The sequence below is a fragment of the Arvicanthis niloticus genome, chromosome 7 (genome assembly GCF_011762505.2).
Source record: "Arvicanthis niloticus isolate mArvNil1 chromosome 7, mArvNil1.pat.X, whole genome shotgun sequence".
Classification (NCBI taxonomy): Eukaryota; Metazoa; Chordata; class Mammalia; order Rodentia; family Muridae; genus Arvicanthis; species Arvicanthis niloticus.
In genome coordinates, this window is record NC_047664.1 from 9,155,398 (window position 1) to 9,180,677 (window position 25,280).

The 25,280-nt window shown below is 37.9% G+C and overlaps 1 protein-coding gene across 1 annotated transcript in view; it reads left to right on the plus strand.

Annotated features, from left to right (window-relative positions):
* Positions 1-24,157, plus strand: part of Bmp5 (bone morphogenetic protein 5) — a 134,168-nt gene extending 110,011 nt beyond the window's left edge. Inside the window, exons 5-7 of the mRNA XM_034508958.2 lie at positions 13,209-13,285; positions 17,166-17,276; positions 22,149-24,157. Coding sequence (XP_034364849.1) covers positions 13,209-13,285; positions 17,166-17,276; positions 22,149-22,298 — 338 coding nt within the window. The 3' untranslated portion in view covers positions 22,299-24,157. The remainder of the gene's footprint in view (positions 1-13,208; positions 13,286-17,165; positions 17,277-22,148) is intronic.
* Positions 24,158-25,280: the final 1,123 nt, after the last annotated feature.

The following is a 25,280-nucleotide window of genomic DNA, read 5'->3' on the forward strand; positions in this document are numbered from 1 at the left end:
TGAAATGTTTTTAACTTAATGTAGCACTGTGTATCAAGAAAGGAGTTTTCTAAAGCTGAATAGAATAGTCAACAAATCTTGAGGAAACTGGAAAGCACAAAGGACAGCCATGCTCTTAGTAGTCAAGCTTATAATTACTCTGGCAGAAGGTTCAAGCAACCAGAATCATCAAAGTCCTTTTCCCTGTGGGCCGACTCTATTTATCTTTTCTTTTTGACCACAAAGTAACAAATGTCTTTCTATAACCATCGATGAATAAAACATATGGAGCAGCAGTCAGGAGCCTTTTCGCCAGTTTCCCAACACGTTTAGTGTATGTGCTTATTATAATATAGACCAATATTTCTTTTTTGCCAAGTTTGTCCTTGGCAAGCATCTCTGTAAAATATGTGGTAGATGGTTTTGAAGCTCATTTATATTTTGATAATAAGAAAGTAGCTGGTTTTCTGTGAGACTTAACCTTTCAATAGGTAATAATCAAGCAGACTGGAAAAGCCTCCTAGGATTTGGGCTAAAAGGTGGGGCTGAAAAATAGAGGGAATGGTAATATAAACAGAACACTTGATACTTGGGAGGCTTGAAATACCAGGGAAAATATAAAATTACCTAAATGTAAATAATAGATGCCATAATAGTACCAGGCTTTTTATAATAAATGGTGCAACAGAGGTTCCCTGACTAACGCACGGTAGACACAGGCTGAAGAAAGTAATGATAGAGGTTTGTCAAATTGCAGTTTTAAATGCATCTCATAAAACATTGGAAGTCTGAAAAAGCACTAGGCATAGGAAGATCAATATTCAGGACAGGTCATTCTGACTATTTTAGTTCACTTTTGTTCTGTTTCAAAGAGCCTTATAGTGGACATCGTGAGACAATTGTGTAATCTGATTTCTTAGGAGGCCGAGGCTAGAAATCCAGAATTCCAAGCCAGTTTGAGTTCTCTAGAGATTGTGTAAAAACATAAAACCAAAGGGGAGGGGTAAAGGGAGTAGAGAAGCAAAGAGGGATGATAAAAAGAAGGCATGAAGGGAGGGAGTGAGGGAAGGAGAAAGGGGAAGGAGGGCAAAGGAGGCAAGTAAGAATCCTTCGTTAGGACTTCTCAGTGTTCCCTGTCCTGAACATAATCCTATAGGAGAGCCCAGAAGAGTATCTAAAACAACATATGTGCCCTCCAAACACTTACGATTGTGCCTGGAAAAACAACTTCCGAATTCAAATGAAAATTTGTAGAATCACTGTTTTCAGATTTTTCAGAGATTGCCAGTCTCAGGTTCTTTGGCAAGAAGGTTGAACAGGGATCCTATAGAAGATAGTGGTAATGTCACACTGACCATGCACAATGAATTTCTTTATTTGAAATTTGGATGGTAGAGGAAAGAAGAAAAGACATCAGCTCCATTTTAAGCCAGCCACTCTTGAGGATAAAAGGCTTTAGGTTGATAAGGTTTTCAAGGAACCCATGGACCATGATGTTGTTTCAAGAGTTACATAAAGTGCTCCAAACAGCAGAGTCTGTGAAAGCTAACAGGAAATATGCCAAGTCTCAGCTCATGCCAGAACTCTGGAAAACATTTTACCACATGCTTAGTACTAAGAGTCCTTGAAAGTGGATCTGGTCAAGTGGTGGTCCTGCCTAAAGCCTTGATAGTGTCTTGGGGTCGTTCTCTCACAAAGTTAATCCTAACCAGACATTCTGCATGTATCCTCAAATCAAGTACACATTACCTCTTGTCTAATGTATACAATGGAAACAAGAGACTAGAATCAATTAAATTATCTAGGGTGCTTTATAGTATACCACCAGTAAAACATGAGTGCTACATTTTATGTATTTTGGATGTGATTTAGTCATATTCTTAGCGAAATGACCTGATTCTTTTAAAAATGTCACAGCATTTTTAATAAAACTAGAATTAGTGTAAGCATACAATTTTAAATGAACATTTTGCTTGTTTCTGAATGAAGTCTCTAAAATTAATACTGTAGTGAAAATACCACAGTGTGGGTGAGCCAGCCCTGAGGGTGTGAGTATGCCACTTGTCTGCCATGTGGTGACTTGGGTGAGGGATAAATGTCACTCTCTTGCCCCTTGCTACCAATGACAGGGAGGAGAGCTGACCCCAAAGACATCGGAGCAGGAGAGCTGGTTTTACCACACCCTTGGGAGAACAGGCCCTGCACCTCATCTGGGAAACACAGCAGACCTGGCTATGGATGTCTGTGAGCCAGTCCGTATGGCAAGAGAGAGGGAGAACCAGCAGACTGACCAGCTCAGATAACTCTCAGGCCCAGATCCAGGTCTTTGAATTGGACCACCCCAACATCTATCCTATTGATGAACTATTGGAGTGCATGAAGGGCCTGGTCCTACAGATCCAAAACTACAAGATCTCCATGACATAGGGCAAAGACAGGATATCTGCGAGGAGTTCCAGTAAGGTTACAGATTGTTAGTATAGCAGGAGCCAGAGGTCTTGTCCCAGACCAATGAATCAATGCAACGAACATTTGCAAGTAAAGAAGTGTGGGTAAAGGGTGTAGTGTAGGACACACTGGGACACATTTCAGCTTCCGCGATGAGATTTTTTTTTTTTTTTTTTTTTTTTTTTTTTTTTTTTTTTGTCTGTAGAGGAGGAGGTTGCAAGGGTGAAGAATGGGTAGGAGAAGGGGCGGAGACGAGTGGGGTTAGGGTGCGTGATGCGAAAAGCACCAATGAAAAGTGAAAAACAAAAGGAAATTTCTGCAATGCTAATCTAGATGATCTGTGTAAAAATTAACATTCAAAATTGATTATTCTGCGAATTGTGAAAGGTTTTAGAAACCTTTCCCAAGCAATTACTCTGGCACATCCAGTATGTCTTTAGCTAGCCCTGTTTCTTTATTGGCACATTTTGTTTTCTATCCTCTCTCCATTAATACTGACCACGTCATTTACTCAGCGTGTAGTTCTGGATATGACCACTAGGTGACTGTTGATCCTACTTACCCAGAGTTTGAATGAAACCAAAAGTGAAACCAGAAGTCCCTCATTCACAAACAGTGAATGGGAGATGTTTGGGAAGCTTTCGTCTAGAGAAGTCTAAAAGATAGTTGGAATCTAAAGTTTGTAGATAAAATGTGATGTCAATACCCTCTAAGGCAGTGGTTCTCAACCTTCCTAATGCTGTGGCCCTATAATGAAGTTCCTCATATTACCGGACAACAGAGTTATTTCATTGCTACTTCATAACCAATTTTGCCACTGTTGCGAATACTAATTTAAATATCTGATATGTAATATATCTGATAAGTAATTACTGTGAAAGGGTCATTGAATCCCCAAAGGTGTTGTGAACCACAGGTTGAGTACAGCCACTCAAAGGTGTAGATACCATTTGTATGGTTACAGGGATGCTTGGCTAAACAGAATTAAGGAAACATTCCAGGTAGCTGTTAATTTATTGGTTACTGTTTTGTGTTACAAATTTATCCCCCCTCAAAGCACGTCTATCCCTATACAAACAAAAGCAGTGATCTGGGTCACGTTGTACATATTCACGCTGGTGATTCACTTAGTGTGGCCTAAAGCCCTTTTTAGGTTTATCAAAAATTTCCTTGAAGAATATATGAAATTCACCTTGTTGAACAGTTTATTTTCAGCTTCATTGGGCAGCATTTATTATTTTCTATGAGTAAATTAATTTTTGTCCTAATTCTCTCTTTGCTTACTTCTTTTTTTGAAAACTAAAAAAAGAAAGCTAAAAAATATTTGCTTTGAAAGAGAAAATTTTCAACTTACTAGTTTATTTAAACTGTCCTATATAAAATATGTCTACATATAGATAATTCTGCATCTATCTACCATTCCTCTATCAACTATATCTAGCATCTAACTACTATGTATCATCCAGAAAAGTTATCTTTGATAACTCTTAAATGCAACATTATTGATACATATATGGAAGTTTTTTGTTTTGTTTGTTTTCACTTAAGTCAATTATTATTTCATGTATATACTCAGCCCAGTCTGTCTTCATTTGCCTTCTCTCTCTCCCCCCCCCCCCGCTCCACCCCAGTCACTCTCATTTCCCAGTCCTTCCATGTTCGTCCTCCTCCTTTGTGACTTCTCCCTGAAAAATAAAAAATTAAAAACAGATAATAATAATAATAACAAACAAAAACAAACAAATAAACAAACAACAACAAAAAAAACCAAAACAAGTCCAATTTGTGTTATCTATACGCTCACTGGAGAATGGTCAAACTCTCAGTGGCCTGCATCTTAAATAAAACTGAGTCATTTTCCTCCTACACCCCCAACAGAAGCCACCAATTGTGGGGAGCCGACCTCAGCATCACTATCACACTTCCCAAGAGTTCCCTAAGACGGGTTCCTGTTTAGACTGTTACTCTTCAGCACAAACCACGGATATAGCCCCCAGATACGATAGGACCATGGACCAGGCAAGGACCTTGGAGGCAGCCAGGACCAAGGATACAGGCCATTTACATCAATGTGGCCCCTGAAGGCGGCACAGCCCATGGGCATCAACGTGGCCCCACACTGCAGAGACCACAAACATTCGCATGGTCTTTGGTGGTAACACAGATCCCAGCTGCAATAGAACCACAGACCTATACATAGCCTCCAGTGGCTCTTCAGGCCCAGGCGTCATCACAGCCACAGGTGGTAGTTCAGGACACCCAGATCAGCGTGGCCCCAGTCAGACCACGGACTTCAACATTGCTTCCTATGGCGACTCTTCACTTGCTATTTCAATAGTCAGTGCTCAGAACATTGAAAATGTATATAGATCTCAGGGTTTTTTATTCCCTCACTTCTATTTTATTGTGTCTTTATTATTTTTAGGTAAAAAATAGAATGATATTTTAAGTAAAAATTGAATTTTTATTTTTCTAGAAATAGAAATTTTTTAGAAAATTTGTAGAAACTAGTCATAAAATTTGAATTTTTCTAGAAATTAGTCATAAATTTTGAATAAGTACTTAATATTTTCAACATTTGACATTAGTTTTCCAATGCTACTACTATTAAAAACAAACTAGGGAAATATGATAACACTTGCATTATGTTTGAAGTAAGTTAGCATACTTTTTGTTGTTTTGTAGTTTGGGTTGTGGCACCAGAACTTACTAGTAATTTCTATCATGACTTCATTTTTAATTTTTAATATATGGGGTACAGAGCTAAACAAAGAATTCTCAACTGAGGAAACTCGAATGGTCAAGAAGCACCTAAAGAAATGTTCAGCATTTTTAGTCATCAGGAAAATGCAGCTCAAAACAACCCTGAGATTCCACCTCACACCAGTCAGAATGGCTAAGATCAAAACCTCAGGTGATAGCAGATGCTGGGGAGGATGTGGAGAAAGAGAAACACTTCTCCATTGTTGGTGGGATTGCAAGCTGGTGCAACCACTTTGGAAATAAGTCTGGCGGTTCCTCAGAAAATTGGACATAGCACTGCCTGAGGACCCAGCTATATCACTCCTGGGCATATATCCAGAAGATGCTCCAACTTACAAGGACATATGCTCCACTATGTTCATAGCAACCTTATTATAATAGCCAGAAGCTAGAAAGAACCCAGATGTCCTTCAACAGAGGAATGGATACAGAAACTGTGGTACATTTACACAATGGAGTATTAATTAGTTATTAAAAACAATGAATTTGAGAAATTCTTAGCTAAATGGATGGAACTAGAAAATATCATCCTGAGTGAGGTAACCCAATTACAAAAGAACACACATGGTATTCACTCACTGATAATTGGGTATTAGCCCAGAAACTCGCAATACCCAAGATGCAACTCACAGACCACATGAAACTCATGAAGAAGGAAGACCATAGTGTGGGTGCTTCAGTCCTTCTTAGAAGGAGTAACAAAATACTCAAGGGAGCAAATATGGAGACAAAGTGTGGGACAGAAACTGAAGGAGGGGCAGTCTGAAGACCGTTCCACCTGGGTATCCATCCCATGTGCAGTCACCAAAGGTAGATGCTGATGTGCATGTCAGGAAGTGCATGCTGACAGGAACCTGATATAGTTGTCTCCTTAGAGGTCTGCCAGAGCCTGACATATTCAGAGGTGGAGTCTCACAGCTAACAATTGAACTGATCATGGGGTTCCCAATGGTGGAGTTAGAGAGAAGACTGAAGGAGCTGAAAGGGTTTGTGGCCCCATGGGGAGAGCAACAATACCAACCAACCAGAGCTCCCAGGGTCTAAACCATCAGCCTGGGAGCACATAGGGAGGGACCAATGACTCCATCTGTGTATGTAGGGGAGGATGACAGTGTCAGGCATAGGTGGGAGAGGAGATTCTTGGTCCCATGAAGGTTAGACACCCAGTGCGGGGGGAATTCGAGGGTGGGGAGGTGGGAGTGGGGGGCAGGTGGGTACACATCCTCATAGAAGTATGAGGAGGGGGCTAGTATAAGGGTTTCCTGGGCGGGGGGGTATAGGGTAAGGGGATAACATCTGAAATGTAAATAAAATATCCAATAAAAAATAAAATAAAAATTAAACATGTATATCATTTTCTTTAGTTCTTTTTCTTTCCCACTAGTCCTCCCATATTTCTTCCACATCCTCTCTAATTCCTGAGCTCCACTTCTTTAGTTATTATTGTTATTGCACATGCACACACACACACACACACACACACACACACACACACAAATACAGTCTCTTGACATTATCCAGTGTTGTTTGCATCCTCATGATTTCAGGGATGGTCATTTGGTACTGGATAAGCAGCTAGAAGCCTTATCTCTAAGGGAAGATACTTCTGCCTTCAGTATCCCTCAGTTATCTGGAATACCGTGTTCAGGGGTGGAGGCAGTATGAGAGATTTCCTGCTCCATGTTAGCCTGTCTATTGTGCTTGTTCAAGTCTGAGAAAAGCAGCTAAATAAGTTGAAGTATGCTGGGTAAAGCTTCCCTGTCGTCATTTCTAGGAGATAACCTCACAGTAGGATTCCCTTTTTTTATGGTCATATAATCTTTCTGCCTTCTCTCTTGCTATGTTGCCTGAGCCATAAAATATAGGGTTTGTGTTAGAGATGTATCTAGTTAGGCAGGTCTCCCAAGATCAGTTGTTCTCTGCATTATGACAAGTTGTAATTTTTCTGTAATGGTCTTTATCTGTTGCAAAGGGAAGCTTCTTTGGTGAGGCTCAGGAGTTACTATTGTCTGCATGAATAAGGAAAGTTTTTTTGAATGCAGTTAGGTAGTATGCTGGTTTAGTAAACTGGTGGCAGTCAGGTCTCCTCTTAGTATTCATGACCTCACTAATCCTGGGTAGTTGATTAGGTTTTGACACCAGGCATGGTGTTCCCTTTGTTGGATGGGCCTTAAATTCAGTTTGACAGCTATCAGTTAGACAGCTATAGGTTGCTGCTATATAGCGCCACTATTGTACCTTTGGGAAAAACTTGCCTTGATATTTGTTGTGATTTATAGGCTTGGCAGCTAGGGGCAACTATTGGCATTTCCTCCGTTTGCAGCTTTCTTAGCAGTATCCTGGACTATTAAAGTTAGTCTGTAAGGTGTTGGCTCTTTGGTCAGATCCAGCTTGCATCCTCCAAGTCCTGTGTCCTATTTGTGTTATCAGCATCAAGGACCTACCTTCAGTCTCCGGGAGGCAACTAAGGGTATAATTGGATTGACCAACAACTCAAAGAAGGGATTTTTATGAGTAGTGTTGGGTTTTTATTTATTTATTTATTTATTTATTTATTTGTTTGTTTATTTTAAGATAGACTAAAGCTATTCAGGAGCATTTGTCAACCCAAATGGCTTAAATCCATTTAAAATGCGCATCTATATGTAAATGTACAATTACATGCAATTTAGGATAAATAAATAAATAGTATGTTCCTTTATGGCTCTTCCAGACATCTTTAGTGTGAGTTTTACCTTCTTTCCACTCCTTCAGAGCCCTTATCACTCCCAAAATAAGTCCCTCCTCAGGTCCTTTGCATCTTACATATCCTGCTACTCCCGTCTTTAGTGACCCTTCTTCCTTTCTCTGTAGTACCTTTTTGATCTCTGAGTTTCTTTGGTTTCTCCAGGTTATCAAACAGACATGTGACACTCTGGAGCCTCAGATGATAGACATGCAGCATTTGTCTTTCTGAGTCTGGCATACCTCACTCAGTTCAAATTATTTTCTAGTTCTATCCATTGCCTGACATTCCGACTGGGATGATATAAAATCTCAAGTTGTTTTAACTTGCATTAATTTGATTGCTTTTATGCTTGACTCATTTTTTGACCCATTCGTCATTCAAAAATGCGTTTTTAATTTCCATGGGTTTGTGCACTAACTAGAGATTTGCTTGCTGTCCACTTAAAGTTTTATTACATTATGGTCAATATAGGATACAGGGAGTTATTTCAAAATTTCTGAATTTTTAATGATTTGTTTTCTGTCTCAGAATGTACTTTTTAATACAGAACCTTACATGACCTGCTGAATATGTATATGTGTATAAACACACACACACACACACACACACACACACACACACATTTAATTGGATGTAGGGTAGAATATTCTGTAGATATATGTTAATTCCATTTGATGTATGTCATTTGTTTATATGATGTTTCTGTTATATTTCATCCAAATGATCAATCTATTGGAGAAAGTGGGATATTAAAGTCACCTACTATTAGTAGTTTGATGTTAATCTGTTTCTTTAATTCCAGTAGTAAATTCTTTCAATGATGTTGTTTTCACTGGAGCTTGGTGTGTATATATTTAGGATTTCAATGGATTAACTGTTCCCTTAAGTAGAATGAAGTGTCCTTGTCTATGTACTCTGACAGGTTTCCATTTGTAGTCTGGTTTGTCAAGCTTTAGGAGAGCAGTACTTGTTTGATTCCTGTTCCCATTGTATTGGGGCTCTTCTTTCCATCCTTTCACTTTCAGGTGATAGATATCTTTAAACCATAGTTTCTTGGAGACAACAGAAAGGTAACATTAAAAAAAATCCATTCAAATAGCCATTGTCTTTTGATTGGAGAGTTAAGGCCATTAATATTTAAAGTTAGTATTAAAAGGTATGTGTTGATTGTAGTCATATTGTTTGTTTTTTGCTACTTTTAATCATACTTTGTGTCTGAGTAATTATGGGAGTTTCTAAAGTCTCTTGGTTTTGCTTACTCCTTCCTTCTGTCTAAAGTACTTCTTTCCGTATTTTGCCTAGAGTTGTCTGATGGGTATGAATACCTTAGCCTGTTTGGATCATGGAAAGCTTTGCTTTTGTCCTTCAACTCTGGCCCATAGATTTTTCTGGATACAGTAATCTTGACTGACAGTTGTGCTATTTAGATCTTGGAATACATTGCTTCAGGTTCTTCTGGGTTTCAAAGTTTCCACTGAGGAATTAGCTGTGTTTTTCTAGTGGGTTTTCCCTCTATATGTGATTCATGTTCTTTTTTCTTTTTTTTCAACTTTCAAGAATCTTTGTTTTTTTTTTCTGTGTATTTAGTGACATAACTATGATTTACCATAAGGTCTTCTCTGGCATGTCTGTTGGGGTTCTGTGTGCTTCTTTCAGCTCTATGAATATGCTTTTCCTTAGTTTATGGAAGTTTTCTTCTGTGAACTTATTGAAGATTTGTTTTTTTTGCCATTGACCTGTGATTATTCATCCTCATCTATAATTTGGAGATTTTGTCTTTTGTTGGGATCTCACATTTATAGCATGTTCTTTTCCTGTGCTTAAAAAATTGATATTTTCTGCTAGTTTGTTCTAGCTCCTCTACGTATCTTCAAGTCCTCATATTCTATCTTCTACTTGACCCACTCTATTGATGGAATCCCTGAACTTTTCTAGTTAAGTGATTTAGTTTCTCAATTACAACTTCATTTTAGCTTGAGTTCTTGACTATGATTTCTGTCTCTTCATTGAATTTAGTAATTTCCATTCAGACTTATGCTTGTGTTTTCTTGCACATCTTTCAGGTGCTTTCTCACTTTGAGTTTATTCTTTATAATTTTTTTTTGATAAAGTTTATGATTTTTCTTTAAGATTCTGTATCCTGGAGCTCATCTATGTAATTCCCACTGGAGAACATTTCTATTGGATTGGTAGATTTTTGGTGGGGTGGTGGTGGTGTCTTTATCCTTCATATTATTTTTAATATGAGATCTGATTATGTGATCTTTTGCTGGTTGTATATCTTATGTGAACACAGCAAGCTGAGCTGGGGCTTAGGATGTGCCACCTGGTCTGAACCTGGAGCTTTGGAAAGATATATTTCAGGCACATTAGGCTGGGCCAGGTTCTTCTTTGTCTGTTTTTGGTGTAGGTCTTGGAATAATGTACAGGCAGGATAGGGTCAGTCAGACTCACCAGGCTTGCCCTGTGCACAGGATGTGTGGGCCTGGCTGAGCCTAAAGATGGATCTGGCACAAATAGCTATGGCGATCCAAACTGGGAGAAGTTGTGAAGGGGAGCACAGATATGTTGCATGTGCCTTCATGCAAAGTGGCCTGGCCTAGAGGGTCTGGGTTTGGTAATTTATAAAGTGGAGTAGGGAGCCCCAGGAGGTCAAGATTTCTGGCAATCTGTGGGCATATTGGGATTGGACACATGACTTCATTTGTAGACCTGAACATCAACAGCAAAATTATGTCCATTTTATTTAATCTTCTAAGGGCTGCCAGTCGATATTTTTAAAGCTATAAACATCATTTGCTAGACCTTCTTCCTGCAGCTAACTCTGCCAACTATTGAGAGTGAACCTAACTGCAGATTTTGTTGATTTGGGTAAAATATTTACTTCACTCAGTGCCCATTAATTTTTATTTCTGACAGAATAAGCATACAGGTATAACTCTCCATGACATCAGACTCTTGGAAAAAGAATCCATTATAAATTTAATTGCTCATTACCTTTATGTACTAATATATATATATATATATATATATATATATATATATATATACATATATATATATATATACAAATATATATATATCACTTAGTCTTTATGAAGCTATATTAATGAAATGAGATATTTGGGTTTTAAAATTTTATTCATTTTCTTTTTTTATAAACATGGAATTCTAATAAACATATATGTAGTTTATATTTATCATCTATCTATTTTTCTTTTTGTCTATCTATCATCTATCTATCTATCTATCTATCTATCTATCTATCTATCATCCATCTATCTAATTTTAAAGATGTATATGTAATGTATTCATTTTATATTTATGGTTTAAAACATACTCATTCATTGCTTGAATAAAACTGTTTGGGCTATTATTCAGATTAAGGTAGTAGTTTCCCTGAAAACTGAGAGGACAGAAACTGAAACAAAATTTTCTTTATTTTTTACTCTTAACATATATTTATTCAATTATTACATAAGGGAGGAATTCTACTATCTCATTTTTTAAACTGCTATCAAACAAATAATCACTTGAAATAATTATAAAGATAACAGAGTCACAATTTTGTTTCTGGTTTGAGACTCTTTCATTAGCAATTCAGTCATTAGTTTGGAAAGTGAAATAGTGACTCAATTTTCTTTGAAGGAAGATACCTATTTCTCTTTCATCTCCCTCTTTCACATTGAAAATAATACAAATCTTTTATAATGTTATTTTTTAAAGGTGGGAGAGAATTCCAAGGCAACATAAAAAATGTTCTGTAACGTTTTGCATTTTAAATGCATTTTACTTTATTTCGAATGCAAAATTGAATTTTACATTCAGATTTAATCTGTTAAAACAATCATACAAATTTTAATGTTTTTAAATACATTGCAAAATATGTAATAGAAGTAACGAATCTGTGTTAAATTAATCATGGAAAACTGTAGGGAATAAGCACATTAATTCTTCAAATATTTATGAAGTATATATTTTATGTATCCATTGCTATTTCTAGTACTTGGTATATATACATCAATGAACCAGAGTTAAACAGGTTTTCTGACTTGGTGAAGATTTATTCTAGGGGGGAAAACAGAGATAAGAAGTAATGCATGTGATGAATAATCAATGGCAGAGAAGGTTAGAGTGTAAGTGAAACACAAATCACATGTTTATGTGATCAGAAAAATGGGGACTATTGGCATCAGAGTTACAATATTAAATGTGCTAGTTAGAAAACAATCATTTTACATAAGATGGTTCTTGAAAATTACTAAAAAAAAATACAGCACTTAGCAGTGTTGATGTCCATGCAAGAAAATACCAGGAAAAGAGTACAGCAGTGTCAAGTCCCTGAATGAGGTCCAAATTCAACTGTGTGTGTAACAGAAAGTAGTTGTTATGTGTAGGACAAGATAAGGAGGAGAAGAATTATTGAAATGAGTGAGTGAGGCAATGGGACCAACTCACAGCAAGCCTGTATTTATTCTGCAGATATCTCATGTTTGGTGATGCTGGGCTTTTTTCAGACAGATGTGTAATCATTTCAATAAAAGCCCACTTAGCTCCTTATTGTAGGGGTACAAGGGGAGAAAGACTACCACTCATAATACTGTAATAATCCTGACTAGTGATGGTGGCTTGGTCCAAGAGCAATGGTGAAGACTGTAAGAAAGTGTGTTTGAAATCTGTTTGAAAGTTGTGTGGGAGACTTCCTGACAGATTGGATGTGAGATTGAAGAGAAAACGGAGTGGGTTGCCTGTCTGATTGAATTTTTTTGCCTGGGTACTTCGATTAGCCATGGATAAAGATATCTAAAGTGGCTATAGATTTGAGTGATGATTAGAAACTCAGAATGGAGTCTCTTATATTGACGGCATTTATTTAAATAAGATCTCCAAATACATTGCCATCTGCTCTGGAAGTATCTATGCAGAAAATATTGTATGAATATGCGACATATATTTATATAAAGTATCATGATAGTAGGACTGAATTAATGAATGATCACACAGATAATAGTACTCGGTCAATAGCATCACCAGCTTATGCCTGACATACAGGCAGCAATAGAATTCTTTTCAGAACTTTATAAAGCCAATGATATTATTTACATTCTACATAGGAAAATTGATCGACAGCCAAAATTCTCAGTCAAGCATCAAGTTCACGTTTTACATCTTCAAACCTCTTCCAGAAACCGTATCTATATATAATCTCATATCAGAAATTGTATACCTCTATACCTAATAAGCAGTCATTTGTTTAAAGCCTGAGTTTTTGTTTTTCTTTAATCCATAGATTATAATACAAGTGAACAAAAACAAGCCTGCAAGAAGCACGAACTCTATGTGAGTTTCCGGGATCTGGGATGGCAGGTAAGACTGGCTAACTTGGGCGCTTCTTTTCTGTGTTCTCTTAGCTCTTTTCTAAATCTAGTCTTTGCTAATAATTGTTTCAATATAATAACCATTTTGAAGACTATTCAGCATGTGGTTCACACACATCATTTTCATTTCCTTATTATTTTTTCCTTATTGGAACATAATGAGTTGAGTTTAACAACTGTCTAGGGAAATATAATATTCTTAAACATAACATTTTAGAACGGGTAAAAGCAATACTGTCTTTAAAATATCCAAAGTCTTTTGTTTTGCATGAATCAGAGTCTCACTATGCAGCTCAAGGTGTCTTTGATACCTTCTTCTGCTTCGGTGTCTGAAGGACTGGGATTATAAGCATGTGCCACCACGCATATATAATACAAATTTACTAATGTGTTTATTTTTGTACATACAGGCGTGTGCTTGTCTGTGAGCATGTGTGTAGGCCACATCACTTTCCATGTTACTCTTTGAAATAATTATCTCTCAACTGAGTCTGGAGCTCATTGTCTTTGGAGCTATGGTGATTCCCAGGATGGGCCAGTGATTGTCATGTCTCTCCTACTCCAATGTAGAAAATTCTGGGATTATAAGCAAGCATCACTATAGTGGTAAATTGTTAAAGCGCTCTGAGCTCCCAGTGGATAATCATGCTTCTTGCCACCCGCCAGAGTTCTCTGGATTTTTGAATGAAAAGACACACATGCGCAGTGTAATTTCTAATATGCCTTACTAGCTCAATGACTGGTCCACTCCTGAACCTCCATGTGGCTGACACACTCCCCTCTGATATTCCTGAGTTGATACTTGCTAAATCTATATTTCATCTCTGCTACCCCAGACCCAATTGAAGGAGTGGTCCCTGGGGCCACTTTCCTGGATTCTTACTAGTCAAAGGGCTCTTAAGTCTTATCTGTTTCCCCTTCATGGCTTCTTTTCCCTCTACATCTCTTTCCCAGGAATCCCAAAAGTCCCACTTCAATCCTGCTGCCTAGCCATTGTCTGTTGGCTTTTTATTGACATGCTAAAAAACCAACTGTTGGCAGGGACCTGCAGCAGACCTGGGAACTTCCATGTAAACACAACCAACCACCCAACACATGACAGACAAGCACCCTCCCCCTCCTCTCCCAGATTTTCCCCTGGGTCTTGGGTATCTAAACTCAAGCCTTCATGCTTTCCCAGTCAGCACTCATACCTCCTGAGTCTTCTCCACAGCATCTCTTGATAAAGTTAAAATTATAAAGTTATATACGTGTTTGGATTGTTACAAATACCTACCTTAGCTCTATTACCATCACAATTCTCTTTAGGAAATAGAAATTCTAACTATAAAGTTAAAATCATAAACCAGGTTTGTAAGAGTACTTTTCTTTTACTTGAAACTCTCATTACTTTTAATATGCTTCAAAAAAGAGGTAAAGAGGAAACAGAAAAAATAATTTTTAACAGTTCTGAAAGCAATATGAAAATTTCAGATTTCTCTTGGTATTCTATTACAACAAACTCTCAGCATATGAGCCACCTTCATAGTATTATATTCACAAAATTAAAAGAGTGACACAAAATAAGATTAAGATGAAGCCATATATTTGTTTTCATTTTTAAATATTTATTAGTTCCTTGAAATTTTCATCTAACATATTTTGATCATATTCAGTCTCCTTCCTCAACTCTTCCCAGGTTCAGCCCACTTCCTTGCTCTTCCAACTTTAGGTTCCTTAAAAAAGAAACCAAGACCAATTCATGCTGCTCAAATATTTTAATAGCATCTTGTTTAGGAGAAGGATTACATACACAATTCCCTTCTCCTGCTGAGATTTAGTCTCGCTTTGGGTCTTGTGCATGCTGTCACAACTACTACAAACTGTTTTTATTCTATTGTGTTCAGAAGACACTGTTTGTAGTTATCAACAGTCTCTGGTTTTTAATATCGTTCTGGTCCTACTTTCACAGAGTGAGCTTTGGAAGGATGTAGGTATAATATATATGTTCCAATTAAGGCTGATTATTCCATAATCTCTTGTCTAGTATGGATGTCCGTGTTAATCACTATCTACTACAATACAAACCTTTGTGATGAGGAATGGGAGGTACAGTAGTAGCTTATGGGTGTAATAAGTCATTAGGAGTTGGTTAACATTGTGTTCACTTAACAGCATAATAACAATATATTCTCCCCTAGAGCCAGCTTTCATCTTGTAAAATGTGACATATCCAATTGGAAAGTGGTTGGTTATTCCTATGACATTAGAACCACTATTGGTGAGAACCATTATATACTGTGGAAGTCTCAAGTTCTAGGGGGTTCTATCTTTTTTATATTTAGCATGGGTACCATTCCATAGCAGGGTGGCTCTTTAGGTCTCTTTAAAGGAATGCCCCAAGGGAATGATAAAGGAAAAACACATTTGAGCTAAGTCATAGCCCACTCCAAATAGTTGAATGGAGCCCATTAGGACTTCATGTTTTTAGAGGAGTGTCCCCAACAAATGCAGAGAGTCATTAATAGAAACATGACCAAGCTGCTGGGTGGATACATAGATCCAGAAGGATCCTCTTTAGACTAGACTTCTGTGCATGGGTACAATCACCAGACATATCAGAAATAAAACCTCTGGAATGTTTCCCAACCCCAGGCCTCATGCTCCCTCCGACATTTGGTTTTGATTCTGTGGATCAGGTTGCCCCCAAACAGGAGAGCAGTTAAAACCATTAGCATCTCCATCTGGATCTTTTGCCCTAAACAAAGGAGTGAGTTTACTTTTTGCTGCAACCCATACCCTGCAGTTCTTCCTTGGGTCTGAAGACTGAATTTTTATAGTCCTTTTCCTCAACAGGAGTGCCTGGGCATGTCTCCTCAACATAGTTTAAACACAGATGCTGTTGTAATGTTTTTATTTTTTCCATACTTCCTCAAAAATCCACCTTAAAGCACAAACTGTCTATCTCCAGATTCTCCTCATCCCATGATATACACCTGACTTACAGAGATGCTTTATGTGCTTGCACTTGCCTCTGTAGTTTTCCCTTGCCTGACCAATGTGTGTTCCCTGCAGTCAAGGACCCACACTGGATACCACCGGTCTCGGCCTGCAGGGCTTTGGAATGGAGAAGTGATAGATGTATAAACAGAAAAGCTGGGATTGGGTGGATCATGTGTTTTGATGGAGACATACTAACTGCAGCCAGGAACTCAGAACTTATTGTATCCAGGCGAACAAGATGGAGGTGTGCTAACTAATCCTGATAGGGTGTCTCTGGAGGGGAGCAGCCTCAGCCTATATCCATCCTGGAAGGGGAAGCTGCCATTGATACTTTCTGCACATGTTGTCAACATTCATACATCAACTTGAGGTCTTACCATTCCTCTAAGCTTGACACAGGGAACAGCTTGCCATTCCTCTAGCCTATTCTAGGGAAGTCATTGCCATTCCCATGAATCACTGGGGTCCTTGACATGGCTGTGCTCATGTCAATAGCACAAATCCCTCAAGACTTTATCCACTCCCCACATTTTCTGGTTCACTTGAATGCTCCAGAGTTCATCATTCCAAGTTCAAAACACTATTTAGAATGCCATTTCGTGATTATAGTTTTATTCTCAAATGCAGAATGATTAATGTATACTAAGTTTTGTATAGTAAGCTCTTGGGAGAAATTAGAAAGGACAATTTTTTTTGAAAATATTTATACTTTAGTTGAAAATTTCAACTAAAAATGAAAAGATGTAGGAGAAGCAGAACTTTTTAAATAATTGTTGGACTAAGAAATGAAACTGATTCAGGTTAAGTATCTTTGAATACTACTTAAGAATTATTTGTCTTTGCTGTCATTTAGATGATATTCCTTTTCTTCTCTTTGTAAATTTCAGGACTGGATCATAGCACCAGAGGGATATGCTGCATTTTATTGTGATGGAGAATGTTCTTTTCCACTCAATGCCCATATGAATGCCACCAATCACGCCATAGTTCAAACTCTGGTATGTTTTATGCTTATGGGATAAAAAAATGGCTTATAAGACAAACACAGTATAGAGTTGCTTTAAAAAAATTTAATTATCAACCTCAAATTCTTAAATTCTTTCGTAACTTGTAGCTGAAATAATAATTATGGGTATAGTAAGAAATTAAAACTGACTTAAGTCAATAATCCTGGTCCCAGAATTGGTACAAATTAAGCTGGGAAAAGTGAAGTAATTAAATAATGTTGCTATGCTGCACAGATTTTATTACAGCACAGTGATTAGCCAGATGAGGGTTTTTTTTTTTTTTTTTTTTTGGTTATTGTTTTTTTTTTTTTTGTTTTTGTTTGTTACAGCTCCCTTTTCATTCCTGCCCAAAGGTTGGTTGGTTGGTTGGTTTATTTATTTATTTATTTATTTATTAATTATATGTAAGCTATATTGTATATATAGCTTATATTATTATATAATATAATTTATATTATATATAGATATATATATATCTATATTATTATTGTAGCTATCTTCAGACACCCATATGAGGGCATCAGACCTCATTACGGATGGTTGTGAGCCATCATTTGATTGCTGAGATTTGAACTCATGTCTCTGAAAGAGCAGTCAGTGCTCTTAACCACTGAGCCATCTAACCAACCCAGCCAGATGAGTTTTTAAACTATAAATTCACTAGTATTCTTTACTGAAACATTGACAAACAGCTGCATGAACTTCATTCGAGAGCTTTTGATATAATTATTTTAGGCAAGTTTTTACTGTACTATAGTCACTGTAGTTCATTGATTTTTTCCTTATCCTCATTTCCTCTTCCTTCTGTTATTTTTCAAAGGAAAATAACCTTCCCGTTTTCTTCTTCCATACTTCCAAATATTTAGAAAGGATTGAGTTTCTAGTATCCTCGGCATATTCTTGTGCATGAGATAAGAACATGTTGACTCAGTGACCTGTGGTTATACTACATCTATTGAACATGCTCAACCTCTCCCAACATCCTGATGTGTCAGTGGGATGGACTCTGGAAATCAACAGTCTCTTAAGAGGTGCACTAGATTATGTTATAGAATCACCAATTAGTGTCTGGGTTAATATGAAAACCATGATTATGTATCTGGGAGAAGAAGAAGAGAACATGGTTTTAGAATGAGGAAGGCATGATAGAAGTAGAGTCGTCTTGCTGATGGCAGAATGACGCTATCATTTGAAGGAATTAGAATCTTAGAATTTGCATTTGACCTTGAAATGTTACCTTTCCCCTTCAATCCATTTTGACTCGAGAGCTGATGAACAGAGTATCTAGTTTCTAAATAAGGACTCATATAAATATAACATAAAAATGTAATATAATAAGTATAAAATATAATATAAAACAGGCGTATCAAGTACTTAAATACCTTGATGCTTACCTGGGATTACTTTCCTTTTGAAGAATCATTTTTAGTCAGGGAAGATGTTCTGCAATACCCCTGGAGCTGGACTTACAAGCAGCTGTGTTCTGGGAACTGAACCCCTGCAAGAGGAGTGTGCACTCTTCACTGCTGAGCCACCTCTCCAGTCAGTCCCACGCCCAGTTTGCTTCCTTGTTTTTATTGAGTGCTGGAGGACCAAACTCAGTTTTTCGTGCTTACAGAGCAAGCACTTAACCAACTGATCCATCTCCCTGCCCCGCCTCCCCCCCCCCAGAAGTCAGTTCTCTCTTTTAGGTTTGGTCCTGCTTTGCTTGACCCCTGCATTGGACTGAGCCTCCTACTCCGCCTTCCCATGAACTCAGCACATTCACTAGTCTGCAAGCCCATCTCAGCACACTCATCTCTCCAGTTGATGTGTCTGGCCCTCCCAGTGCGTCTTTATGACTCCTTGATTTGTCACCTTTACCTCTCTTCCCATACATTCAAAAGTGTTACACAGGTGGCCCACAGTACGTGTTAGCTGATCTCAGAGGAGCCAATGGTGTATTTTCCTGGGAAATCCTTTTCATTTCCTGGGATCACTCTTGACTTAAAGATACTGTAGACTAGCCTCTCCTGGAGTGCTCGTCTATGGTGGCTAAGCATGGATTTGATTAAAATTTTTAGAAATAAAATCGGAGAGGAAAAGAAAGCAAGCAAAGAAGTATTTCGATAGCCACATATAAAATGTTCTTTTCATGAGATAGGCTACTTTAATGGTAGTGTGTGAAGCATAAAGTAAATCCCCGGGGAGAATTAAAGTCAGATGTGCCTTCTCCTCATAAATATTCCTTAATATGTGTTAGTATTCTTGAGCAAAGGGTAGCAGGTAGGCTCTGCGAAGATGCTGCACTCAGATTTCTACTGGTAGATTGTGATGCATGCTCCTGATTCATCTTTTGAAGGGACAGTATGGCCACTATATATGTAGTGACAGGGAAGAAGAACTGCTTTTGGTTTATGTACTGAATAGTTTTATGTCACCTTGACACAAGCTAGAATTGTGTCAGATTACCTTGTGGCCGAGCCAGGGGTGTATTTTCTTGATTGATGATTGATATGGGAGGCTCAGCTCAGTGTCGGGGGGCCACCTCTGGGCTGATGGTGTAGGGTTCTAAGAGATAGCAGGCTGAGTGGGCACGATGGGCAAGCTAGAAGGCAGCATTTCTCTATGGCCTCTACCTCAGTTCTTGCCTCCAGATTCCTGCCCTGATTTCCTTGGATGATGGACTACAGGTTGTAAAATGAAATAATCTCTTTTCTCTCCAAGTTGCCCTTGGTCACAATGCACTACCGCAGCAATAGAAACTCAAACAAGACAGCTTATAAAACAATGCTACTTGGTTTCTCAAAAAAAAAAATCTTGATCTGTTTGGTTTTCATCCTTAAAATAATAATGCCTGAGAAAGAAGATTGATTTCTGCTTCCTCAGACTTATATCCAGTATATCAAAGTTCCCTCAGGCTAAGCATGAATACTAATAAAAAATCCTTTGTCATATAATTCTTTTTCTTTATTTACTTTATTTTTTCTTAAAATATATAAATAAGTGTTTTTGTTTTTATGGCTGTAGTCTAGAAGTGGTATTAAAGGGAAAACAAAAGAAATCTTGATGTGAAATTGGAAGACTGTTCTCTGACTCGCTTACTGCCCTGTTATATTAGACCATCATTACAAAACTCAAGTTCATGGACGAGCTTGACTTTAGTGTTTCTGGTATTGCGAATGTCTTTACATTTGTTCTGCAAAGCATGTGGAGCGACAAGACAGGCACGCTCTTTGTTAAGGAGGAGCATGTGAGTGACTAATATATTGGAAGAGTCACTCAAGACCAAATCCATTTTGTTTGGAGTTGCTGCTTATTGAGCCTGTCACGGCCACTGAAACCTGGGGCTTATCAATCATGGCTGAGAGGGCTCCGGGAGATAAGCTGATGAGGAATGTGAGCTGCATCTGAAATCCGGAGACGCTCTCCAACTTTTAGTTTTGTGAGGTCTTAGGAAATTTCAAGGTCATGTGGGATCACTCATTTGTCCCGTTTCTGCTTGCACATAGGCCTCCTAGACCATTTCAGCCAGGACACTGTGAAGCCAAAACTTTAAGAGGCTGTGTTTGCTCTTTTGTAGATCCCTCAAGGCTCATCATGGGGACTTCCCATAAACTCCTTTGGGAAAAGGGCCAGAGTAGTTGGGAGCCATATTCTGACTTCTAGCTCAATTATTATAACTTACAGGCAAACTTCCAGTGTGATCAAAACGAGCCCCAAGTTTTTAGTTAAGTATTTCACTTTTCCACACGGTTACGTTTTCAATCTCTTAAGGAGAATGGATATTCAATTTGTGAACTATCTGGATCTCTTGTTTCAGTTTCAGCTTGCTTTTTGGCAGTTTTCTGAGGAGCATATAGGGAAAGGAAAGCAATGTGAAACTCCAGTCAGTCTGATGAAAAAAGAGTTGAAATCATTGCTCTAAAAACAAGTACTAGATTTTGAAAAAACCCTCTTATTCTCTCTTACTTCGTCACCGAAGTCACCCCCCATTTTCTCCTCACAGCCCCTCCCCCACTTTCTCTCTACCACAGATCCACTCCTCCAGTTTCCCCTTAAAAAAAAAAGAAAGAAAGAAAACGTACGAATGAACAAATGAATGAGAGAAAGGAAGAAAGGATGGAAGGGAGGGAGGGGGAGAGAGAAAGGGGGAGAGAGAGAGAGAGAGAGAGAGAGAGAGAGAGAGAGAGAGAGAGAGAGAGAATAAGCCTCTCAGGGGTATCCAGTGAACATGGCCTAACAAGCTATGATAACTAACACTGGGCACAAACCCTCACATCATGGTTGGCTATGACAACCCAGTAGGAGGGAAAGGGTCCCAAGTTCAGGCAAAAACAAATATAGATTTTATTTCATTGTGGTTTTTAGCTTATTTTTCCCATGGAAGAGTAACAGTTGGCACAACGTCTGTGATGTATCGTTTGACTATCCTATTCCAATATCTTGCAGATTTAGAACTTTCTGTAGTCCAATGATGTCTTCACTGACTTGAGCCTATAGCCTCTGTTACTCTGACAGTGAATGTAGAAGATACTGAGTCAATTACAAGCAGCGCAATGCAAAATGTTATGCTTTTTCCTCAGAATAATTCTGCTGACCATTCCCTACAGAGTTTGCCTTATTTGATGAACTTCACTTCAAGCCCCTGCCCCATACTTACTTAGAACTGTTGGTTCGATTCTTACTGACTGTTGATTGAGAATATGTCCTGCCGATCCGCCCCCAGACCAGTCATCCATGGGGTATAAAGGGGCCAGGTGATGAGTTCCCTCTTCCAGGAGTTGTGATATAAACATCATATTCTTAAAGATGTAAAGAAAATGTTTACCCCATTTTTCTAAAAGACACATCTTCTTTTTTTTCCCCTTCTTTTCTTACCAGGTACACCTGATGTTCCCTGACCATGTTCCTAAGCCTTGCTGTGCTCCAACCAAACTAAATGCCATCTCAGTCCTCTACTTTGATGACAGCTCCAATGTAATTTTGAAGAAGTACAGAAATATGGTAGTACGTTCATGTGGCTGTCACTAGCTGGAAGTGCTTGGGATAATGACAAAACAGATCTGTGTTATGTTTATGACCGCAATAAAAAGCAGGGAAATGGGGAATTTCCTAAAATTGATCTGGGTCATTTCATCTCTCCATGTATGCTATCATGTATATACACTTCTTATTTATTTAAAATTATGTATTCTCTTTTGAATGCCTTACCAGTAAAATCTGTTAAAGATCCCCATATTATATAATAGATTTCTATTCTAACTTTTGTTGGGGTGTGATGAGTTTAGTTTAATTCCATGCCAACATTTTTCTCAACGCTAATATAAATAATTTTCTGATATTAAGTAGAACTCTTTTGACAGTTTAATATTGAAGGGAGATGAATACATTTGACATATTGCACTAACTAAAACTAAAATAGAATATCGAGAAATAAAGTAACTAACAACCAAAATTTAAAAAAAACCACACACACACACGCACGCACGCACGCACGCACGCACGCACACGCACACGCACACGCACACGCACACGCACACGCACACGCACACGCACACACACACATACACTGTTTGCCATTTGTGCTTCTTTGGCTAAAGTAAAATGTTGAACTGGATTTGAGTGAAACTATGCTGTTGATGATATTGGGGGATGCATTAAGTACAGGCCGGACATAGAAGCTGGAAGACCACGTAATTATTTTAACTGTTCCCTTTAATGGAATTGGTAGAACTCTAGGAGAATGCTGCTTCTTGCTTCTGACTGGCAGATTTTGTTTTGTTTTGTTTTTGCAAGAAGATGAAAGCTTCAGGCTTGAGTCTTTGTCTACCTGTTTCCAAACTGACACAAAAAAGTACCTCAAATAAATCAGCCCGACCATAGTCTATAACACTACAGCTACAGTGAGTTTTTTTCTTTCTTTCTTGTTTAAAACTTAATCCAAAGTAAAGAAGTAATCGCACGTGCTCCATTTCACTCCCTACAGACAAGAGTCACTTCATGCATAAAATGTGCTGGAACCCATCACTCCGACAGAATCTTTCGCTGTCACTTGCCTTTATAATGGACATTGCCAGCTGATGTGATATAAGGGATTTTATTCAGAGTGAGAGTATTGACATTAAATTGAAAAAAGAATCACAGAATGACTTTGACAGAATCACCATTTAAAAACAGCTACATGCCGTTTTCCACATTTCTGAGAATACGTTCAGTGAAAAACCCAATTTTACAAAGGGATTTTAGAAACCTTCCTCTAAGCATGAATAAGTACGATAGGGAAGGTTCTGGGGTGGTATGACAGTGTGGTGTGTGTGTCCATCTGTCCGTCCATCCGTGTGTGTGTGTGTGCATGTGCGTGTGCGTGTGTGTGTGTGCGTGTGCGTGTGTGTGCACTCAAATGCTTTTCTCTCTGATGTTTATTTATTTTATGTCTGCTGGAACAGTGACCGTGACCGGTTACTAAGGTCTTTCTCCAGCCCACACTGACTTTCTGAGGAGTGGGTCTCTAGTTGATCAGTTACTACTTTTTGTCAGCTCTATGGTGAGGTTTGTAGCAGTCGACTGAAAATATTCATGAAACACCGTTTCTAACTCACCGTTTGTAGCTTTCAAGCAAGAATCCATAGGTAATAATTTCCAAACATTGTGGCTTGTTTGTGATTCAGATATTTTACAATGTTGTTTTAAAACACAGTTTACCGTATAGAAACTATGGTATTGATGATATTGGGGGATGCATTAAGTAATATATTTTTAGTTAATAAATTAATAGTGTATCAGTGAGAATAAGACTAGAGATTAAAAAATAGAATTTTATTATATTATTCCTTAAATGTACTACTTGAATGTATGTTTAAATTGAAAATATATTAAACACATGATGCCAACCTCTGTTGTGGTTTGTGTGTGTGTATGTGTGTGGCATAGTTCTTTATTAAAAAAAATAAAATATAAATGCATCCTAGACTAAGATATTTACCAAATGTAAAATCTTCTTAATTATATAGGTCGTCGATTGCTCTCAGTTGATGATGCTCTTTTGTACTTCTCATAGTTAACTCACTAATAAGTGGACAAAACACCAATTTCTGATTTATAGCTTTTTAAAAAAATGTGTCTAAACTTTAAAGACATATTTAAAATAGCAAGAATAATTAAGAGTGGAAAGCCATCTTATTTTCTTTCTTGTTCATATAGAACAAGAAATAAGGAGGGTGATGATAGGGCCTGTGGAGCTGGCTCAGTGAACTGTTGCCATGGAAGCAGGAGGACTTGAATCCAGTCTCCAGAACCAGCAGATGCTGTGTGTGCACGTGCAACTCTCAGTGCTGGGAAAAGGGAGAATCACCAGGAGTTTCCTGCCCACACAGGTGGTGAGACTCAGGTCCCCAGTGAAAGACCCAGTCACAAAAACCAGTGTGGGTGTCTCTTCAGCAAGGATGCCCGAGTTGACCTGTAGCCTCCACTTATATGTGTGCTCATATGCATCTGAAAACACATGCATATATACATAGAAACACTCTAATTGACACCGATTTTCATCTCCCAAAAATTATATGTATGTGTGTACTTATGATGGTCTCAAATGATTGTCCTAAATTCTTAATATTATTTCAGTAATATTCTAATTATCATCAGAGACAAAAATTTAGTTTTTAATATGTTTAAGTCTTTATAAGTAGCTAGAATGCTGGCGTTTTTTGTGCACTTTGGAAATGTTTCTACTTTACATGTGTTCTGCTTTGTGAAAGTGCTTTATCCAGTTTGGAAATAAGGGGACATAAATCATAAATACTCAAGTTTTTTTTTTTTTTTTTTTTTAAAAAAAAAGAAAGCAAGGCTAAAATATTCTACCTCGAGCTAAAGAAAACAGACTGAAAAACCAAAATTATTTTTCAGCTGAAAAGCCATCACTTCATAGTCCCGGTATCATCATCATCGAAACGGAGCCAGAGCCTGCTGGCAACTCTACAGTCTGGCAATTGTGATCTCTCAAGATGTTTACAATGA